At 39.5% G+C, this 8,504-nt stretch overlaps 1 protein-coding gene across 1 annotated transcript; it reads left to right on the forward strand.

Annotated features, from left to right (window-relative positions):
- Window positions 1–7,462: 7,462 nt before the first annotated feature.
- On the forward strand, window positions 7,463–8,292 carry LOC123842140 (large ribosomal subunit protein uL30-like). The gene has a single exon (XM_045871549.2). The coding sequence runs from the start codon at window positions 7,475–7,477 to the stop codon at window positions 8,219–8,221; it is 747 nt and encodes a 248-aa protein (XP_045727505.2). The 5' UTR covers window positions 7,463–7,474; the 3' UTR covers window positions 8,222–8,292.
- Window positions 8,293–8,504: the final 212 nt, after the last annotated feature.

Raw genomic sequence — 8,504 nt, forward strand, 5'->3', positions numbered from 1 at the left:
GAAAAGACCCCACATAGCCAGAGGAATGTTGAAAAAGAAAAGCAAAGCCGGCGGCATCACAATTCCGGACTTCCAGCTCTATTACAAAGCTGTCATCATCAAGACAGTATGGTACTGGCACAAAAACAGACACATAGATCAATGGAACAGAATAGAGAGCCCAGAAATGGACCCTCAACTCTATGGTCAACTAATCTTTGACAAAGCAGGAAAGAATGTCCCATGGAACAAAGACAGTCTCTTCAACAAATGGTGTTGGGAATATTGGATAGCCACATGCAGAAGAATGAAACTGGACCATTTCCTTACACCACACACAAAAATAGACTCCAAATGGTTGAAAGACCTCAATGTGAGACAGGAGTCCATCAAAATCCTAAAGGAGAACACAGGCAGCAACCTCTTTGACCTCAGCCGAAGCAACTTCTTCCTAGAAACATCGCCAAAGGCAAAGGAAGCAAGGGCAAAAATGAACTATTGGGACTTCATCAAGATAAAAAGCTTTTGCAAAGCAAAGGAAACAGTCAACAAAACCAAAAGACAACTGACAGAATGGGAGAAGATATTTGCAAATGACATATCAGATAAAGGATTAGTATCCACAATTTATAAAGAACTCATCAAACTCAACACCCAAAGAACAAAGAATCCAATCAAGAAATGGGCAGAAGACATGAACAGACATTTTTCCAAAGAAGACATCCAAATGGCCAACAGACACATGAAAAAGTGCTCAATATTGCTCGGCATCAGGGAAATCCTAATCAAAACCTCAATGAGATACCACCTCACACCAGTCAGAATGGCTAAAATTAACAAGTCAGGAAACGACAGATGTTGGTGGGGATGCGGAGAAAGGGGAACCCTCCTACACTGTTGGTGGGAATGCAAGCTGGTGCAGCCACTCTGGAAAACTGTATGGAGGTTCCTCAAAAAGTTGAAAATAGAGCTACCCTATGATCCAGCAATTGCACTACTGGGTATTTACCCCAAAGATACAAAAGTAGGGATCCGAAGGGGTACGTGCACCCCGATGTTTATAGCAGCAATGTCCACAATAGCCAAACTGTGGAAAGAGCCAAGATGTCCATTGACAGATGAATGGATAAAGAAGAAGTGGTATATCTATACAATGGAATATTATGCAGCCATCAAAAGGAATGAGATCTTGCCATTTGCAACGACGTGGATGGAACTGGAGGGTATTATGTTGAGTGAAATAAGTCAAACAGAGAAAGACATGTATCATATGATCTCACTGATATGAGGAATTCTTAATCGCAGGAAACAAACTGAGGGTTGCTGGAGTGGGGGGTGGGGTAGGAGGGATGGGGTGACTGGGTGATAGACACTGGGGAGGGTATGTACTCTGGTAAGCGCTGTGAATTGTGCAAGACTGTTGAATCTCAGATCTGTACCTCTGAAACAAATAATGCAATATATTTTAAGAAAAAAAAAACGAAGAAGAAGAAGAAGGTAGCGGGAGGGGAAGAATGAAGCGGGGGAAATCGGAGGGGTAGACGAACCATGAGAGACGATGGACTCTGAAAAACAAACAGGGTTCTAGAGGGGAGAGGGGTGGGAGGATGGGTTAGCCTGGTGGTGGGTATTGAGGAGGGCACATTCTGCATGGAGCACTGGGTGTTATGCACAACAATGAATCATGGAACACTTCATCTAAAATTAATGATGTAATGTATGGGGATTAACATAAGAATTAAAAAATAAATAAATTAATTAATTTTTAAAAAAGTCATCCATTTATGTAACAAAAGACACTTAGGAAATCTCAAGGGTTTTAGGAGCTCTGGGCCTGGAGTGGAGGAGTAAGACTAACTGAATATTTTTTATTATACACACAACATCATAGAACCTAAGGCAGGCTTCTCAGGAGGGAGGAATAGCCTGTCATTTCTCAGCTTAAGGTTCCTTGCTTGTAGCAATGCCAGTAGGAAAACAGTCAAAACTATGTGGATATAACATCACTTGATTGATAATAGACTGACATTGACCAAAGTCGAAAAGGAAAATACCACATGGGCCTAGAAACTCTCAAACAAATAGGTTCAATTTAGCCTCTTTATAAATAATAAGAGTGTTTTCCTCTTCTACTTCATCCTTTGTAACCTAGAACGATGGAGCCTATTGCCAGCTCCACCTCCAGTTGAAAGCACTGTAGAAATGCAAAGATGGATGGAAACTAAGTTGGACACACTAATGCTTCAGCAAGGCTTGACTTTAAACTGAACACATTATCCTTTATTCAGATTAGAAGGTTGAAGCACACAGAGAGTGAGTTCTCCAAGATCAGAAGCATGGTATTTTTTTTAAAAAAAATTTATTAACATATAATGTATTATTTGTTTCAGGGGTACAGGTCTGTGATTAATCAGTCTTACACAATTCACAGTGCTCACCATAGCACATACCCTCCTCAATGTCTATCACCCAGCCACCCCATCCCTCCCACCCCCCACCACTCCAGCAACCCTCAGTTTATTTCCTGAGATTAAGAGTCTCTTATGGTTTTTCTCCCTCTCTGATTTCATCTTGTTTCATTTTTCCTTCCCTTCCCCTATGATCCTCTGTCTTGTTTCTCAAAATCCTCATATCAGTGAGATCATATGATACTTATCTTTCTCTGATTGACTTATTTCACTTAGCATTAATACCCTCTAGTTCCATCCACATCATTGCAAATGGCAAGATTTCATTTTTTGATGGCTGCATAATATTCCATTGTGTATATATATCACATCTTCTTTATCTATTCATCTGTTGATGGACATCTAGGCTCTTTCCATAGCTTGGCTATTGTGGACATAGAAGCATGGTATTTTGATGTCAAAATCCAATGATGTGACTTTTTATGCTATACTGCCCCCAAGTCTGCCAAGTCTCATAAGCCAAAGATAACACACTTGGCAGTAGGGGAGTGAAAGTATACTGGGCACCTCTTTTGCTCATCTACAAGTCCTCTTACTGCACCTACTTACCATGGTGACTGGTTCAGGACATGGGGATACATCTCATTCAGACTAGCCATGTCCCTTTTGTGCAAACACCCTTGGTTTCACTCAGCCTCTACACATGTACACCCAGATGAGTGGCAGTGTGGACCGTTGACCAATGGGTAATGGAAGTCAATGGGTAAACACTTCCCTCTTTTGTCTCTGAGACATGTATTATAAAACTTTTCAAAAAGTGTTTTGGGTTCAAACATCAGTTGCCACAAAGTAGAGGCTCATTCGGCAACATACTCCCGTACTGTTTCTCTTGCCCTGATGCCCTCCCCTTGTCCTACACTCCCACTCCCTAGTGTTATTTCCCAAATAAACTACCTACATTTTTGCAGGCTTGCTTTCTGGGGAACCAGGTGAAGACAAAATCCGGTTAACTTCAGCCAAATGTATGTTGATGATATTTTAATGACAAAATGACATGGAGAAATGGGCTCTCCTTGAATTTAATGCCCCTGCACAACTCTGATTTGTGGTGAAACAAAACATGTTAAAACTAATTAAAAGTGTTTCAAATCATGGAATTTTTTGAAAGGGATGACTTTGAACTAATAACATCTGAAATGATGAATAGTATGGTAAATGAAGAATTAACATCAATGAAGAGTGTTCATTAGAATTTATGGAAATACTAACATGAAGAGATTTCAGAGTAGATATCTGTTTATATGAGTTTAAAATTTTTTCTATTTTAAATAAAATTTCAATTTTATTTTGAATGTGAGGGATATAGAATAAAAACCTTTGATAAGTTATTATCTGCCTCAGAAACTCAGTGGACATAGCATACTGTTTGCTTCCTCACTGTTTAGTGTTGGGCACATAATAAAGACTTAGTAAGTGTGTGTTGAATGAATAGAATCTGAAAACGGAATCAGAGGTTATAGTGGGTTGAATTGTGGCTGCTAAGAACATGTGTCCTCATTCTGACCCCAATACCCATGAATGTTAACTTATTTGGAAAAAAAGTCTTTGTGTATGTAATTAAGTGAAGGATCTTGAGATAAGCTCATTTTGGATTGACAGGGTAAGGCCTTAAGTCCAGGAATAAATGTCCTTAGAAGAGAAGAAGAAACAGACACAGGGGGAAGGCCATGTGAATATGGAAGCAGAGATTGGAGTGATATTGCCACAAACCAAGGAAGACCTGGAGCCATCAGAAACTGAAAGAGGCAAGGAGGGATTCTCTCCTAGAGCCGTTGGAGTGACTGTAGCCCTGCCAACACCTTGATTTCAGAGTTCTGGACTCCAGAACTGTGAGAGAATATATTCTGCTATTTTAAACCACCTAGTTTGTAGTAATTTGTTATGGCAGCCCTAGGACACTATAATACAGAGGTATTCAAATAAAACATGATAAAAGCCAAGGAACATAAACTGAGCATTACTATGAACATTACAATACTAACTGAACATTAAAATACTAACTGAACATTACTATATGCAAGGCATTTCTCCAGGAAAACATCAGTAAGCAAAACAGAGACCCCTGCGCTCATGCTGCTTGCATTCATTCTAGCAATATTCTGATCAGAGAAGCCAGTTTGTTCAACATTCCTTTGCCCTTAACCAAGATGTGTTTGTGCCTGTACCTGTATCAGAATGAATTATTAAACACAGCTAGTGGCAAAGACATCACTCAGAGAATGAAGATTGTATAATGATGTGGGAAGAACTTACTGTCCCTGGAGAATGCAAGCTCTCAATTTCCAGGTAGGAAATATTAAGTTTTAACACGCATTAATAGAAGGAACACATTCAAGACTTTTATGACCTTCAGATTTCTATTCAGTTAATGGGATGGATTGATTGTCTACTCAGTGGCAATGCAACACTGACCTTCTGTGAGCAAGCACAAGGGGTTCTGCTAAAATGGAACAGTATTACAGTTTGAAAAAAAAATAAATCAGGGAAATTTTTATCAAATTTGATTGTCTACAATACTTTAAAAAATGTGTTTCTTAAACTTTTGACAGGTGCCATTGATTATCTTCCAGGGAGGACTAGCCACAAACAAGACAAAAATACATTGAACAAACCAATGTTAAAGAATAGGTTTAGGGATATGAGGGTGATCTGGTTATGACATCTGTCACCCCACTGATCCCCAGAGTTGATTTGGCTGACCTGGCTGGCTAGGCGGGTGTCCCGTTCTTCCCTCACTGCTCCACGTGCATCCCTTCCAAAGCTGTGTGCTTGGTGGAAGAGGACGACCTTCCCCAATAGAGGATGATAGGGGAGGACATTTCTTTGGTCAAGGGTATAGGAGTAGTTGCGCTCCCCCAGCTAGAACCTCCAAACAAACTCTCAAGGTCCATTTGTAGGAGAATGTAGGGTAGTCAAGCTTCTAAGACTCTAGACACATCCAAATGAGGCACTGCATGTGGAAATTTGCCTCTCTTAAAAGAAGAAGAAGAAGGAGGAGGAGGAGGAGGAGGAGGAGGAGGAGGAGGAGGAGGAGAAGAAGAAGAAGAAGAAGAAGAAGAAGAAGAAGAAGAAGAAGAAGAAGAAGAAGAAGAAGAAGAAGAAGGAGAAGAAGAAGAAGAAAAAGAATAGGCTTGGTTCAAAAGTTTGTCTCCGTGTTTTCTATGTTTGGATTGGGATCTTGTGATTGTGATATTCTGTTGGTTTTTATATTGTATAAATTTAATTATCTCAATCAATATAAACTTAAGATAACCAACATAGAATTTTGTCCTCAAGTATTATTTATATGATTGAAATAAAACATACTACTATTTCATCATATTCTGCAAAATGCACTTTGGTTTCCATGTGCTTTAATACTAACCAATTCTGAGTCTTGCTGGGTTAGCATCAATCAACAAGTAGAGCAAAGTTCTGAAATGCTGGAAGGAGAAAGCATAAGGTGAGCAATCAAATCCTATAAAACTAATAATTTGGTGCTTACAGATGAATTGGAAAACCTCTTTACATTTCAATATGTCAGTATTGAACATAAATGTATTTAACTTATATAAATTCAGTTTAGCAACACACATACAAGGCATTCAGGGACTTAGGAAGCTAGCTGAGGGAACAAAGATTCCCATCTCAGACTGACCAGGAGGCTCAACCTCAATTAGTGGAATGACAGGTGCCAACTGAAAAGATTTTGTATATCTTTGTTCCTTCAGCTTCTTAAGTCCCAGAATGCCATGTGTGTGTGTGTGTGTGTTTCTATAAAACTGAGTTGAATATAATTGTTTAAAGGTATATAACTTTTCATACAGTATGTCCTCTGATCCCAAGCCAGCTAGTGTTACTGGCCATTAACCAGAACTTTAATTTTTTTTGTAAGCAATACAGGCTTTAGGGGTAATACGAAGGGTTTTTCAAAAGTAATTCTATATCTTATAGAACCTAAACTCAAAAAAAAAAAAAAGTGAGAGAGAGAAAGAGAATTTGTTAAACATTATATTGAACAAAGACAACAGTATGAAAAATGATGACTGTTGCCCCAGTAAACAGCTTGACTGCAATCTTCTGAAGCAATTTGAGAAAATAAATGTTTGTCATTGTAAGCTGCTAAATTTCAGGATAATTTGTTATGCAGTGATAGATTACTAATACAATAGGCATCGTAGATTTGAAGAAGAAAATGTAGGGCTGTTGCTTTTGACTATTTTGAAATGGAGAGGGGAGAGATATATGCACAAAGCAACTATAAAACAATATGAGAAATGCCATAATTGGGGCAGGTCACTAGTGAGCTAAATGATATCCAGCAGCAAAAATAGGACATCGCATTCCAGATTACTAGGGGACTACAGATACTCTATTAGACCAAGAAGATCCGCCCCAAACAAAAAACTTCCCTACTTGAAGCCCAAGGCAATGGAAGGAAGACTGGGGGCTGGGGAGAGAAGCTCAAAGGAGGGCTGCTGACTTTTATTAATGACCCACTACACCCAGTGTACTTTATATAAATGATCTTATTCAGTCTGCACACCGATTGTATGAGGTAGGTATAATTTTCTTCATCTTATAGGTGGGCATTTAAGGCCCAGGAAGTGTGGAGCTGGAACGAAAACACAGGAGCTGCTGGCTCCAAAAGCTTATTTTTGTTCTACTGCATCAGATTGTTCTCCTTTACCCCTCAAGTTCTTGTGATGCCTTGTGGAATATCAAAGCATATAAAGCCTTTCTTTCTGGAGTAGTCCACAGCATTTGGCAAAGTTGATCACAAAGGTTAGGCTGAAAGTCAGACTCTCTGTCTTGTAGTAGACGGTGACCTGAATCTCCTTAGTAGTCAGCTGCGATCAGACCTCTGTTAAAATTTCAAAGGGTTTGGGCAGATAGTTCAAAAAGGGGGAGAATTAAGCAGTGAGTAAAAGTAACCTAACCTAAAATAGATTATCTTCTCCTTAGTTCCCTAACTTTATAGACAAATACTATTTTCTAATCTTTTTTTAAAGATTTTATTTATTTGAGCTCTTTTTCTGGCTGGAACCATGGAGGGTGCAGAAGAGAAGAAAAAGAAGGTTCCTGCTGTGCCAGAAACCCTTAAGAAGAAGCGAAGGAATTTCGCAGAGTTGAAGATCAAGCGTCTGAGGAAGAAGTTCACTCAGAAGATGCTTAGAAAGGCAAGAAGGAAGCTTATCTATGAAAAAGCTAAGCATTACCACAAGGAATATAGGCAGATGTACAGAACTGAGATTCGAATGGCAAGGATGGCAAGAAAAGCTGGCAACTTCTATGTACCTGCGGAACCCAAATTGGCATTTGTCATTAGGATCAGAGGTATCAATGGTGTTAGCCCAAAGGTTCGAAAGGTGTTGCAGCTTCTTCCCCTTCTCCAGATCTTCAATGGCACCTTTGTTAAGCTCAACAAGGCTTCAGTTAACATGCTAAGGATTGTGGAACCTTATATAGCATGGGGGTACCCAAACCTGAAGTCGGTGAATGAATTGATCTGCAAGCGTGGTTATGGCAAAATCAACAAGAAGCGAATTGCCCTGACAGATAACACATTGATTGCCCGATCTCTTGGTAAATATGGCATCATCTGCATGGAGGATCTGATTCACGAGATCTATACTGTTGGAAAACGTTTCAAAGAAGCAAACAACTTTTTATGGCCCTTCAAATTATCTTCTCCACGAGGGGGAATGAAGAAAAAGACCACCCATTTTGTAGAAGGTGGAGATGCTGGTAACAGGGAAGACCAGATCAATAGGCTTATTAGAAGGATGAACTAAGGTATCTACCATGATTATTTTTGTAATCTGGTCAGTTAATAAATGACTACTCTCAAATGGAAAAAAAAAAAGATTTTATTTATTTGAGAGAGAAAGAGAGCATGAGTTGGGGGGGAGGGACAGAGAGAGAAGCAGACTCCCTGCTGAGTGGGGAGCCCAATGCAGGGCTTGATCCCAGGACCCTGAGAGCCACCCAGGTGCCCCACTACTTTCCCAAAATACTTCAAATGGAAATGTTCACCGAATGTCATCTTTACCTTGAGAGCAATGATTATGTCTAAAT

The sequence above is a fragment of the Mirounga angustirostris genome, unplaced genomic scaffold (genome assembly GCF_029215605.1).
Source record: "Mirounga angustirostris isolate CCGP_5_RB_7025 unplaced genomic scaffold, mMirAng1.0.hap1 SCAF_10, whole genome shotgun sequence".
Lineage (NCBI taxonomy): Eukaryota > Metazoa > Chordata > Mammalia > Carnivora > Phocidae > Mirounga > Mirounga angustirostris.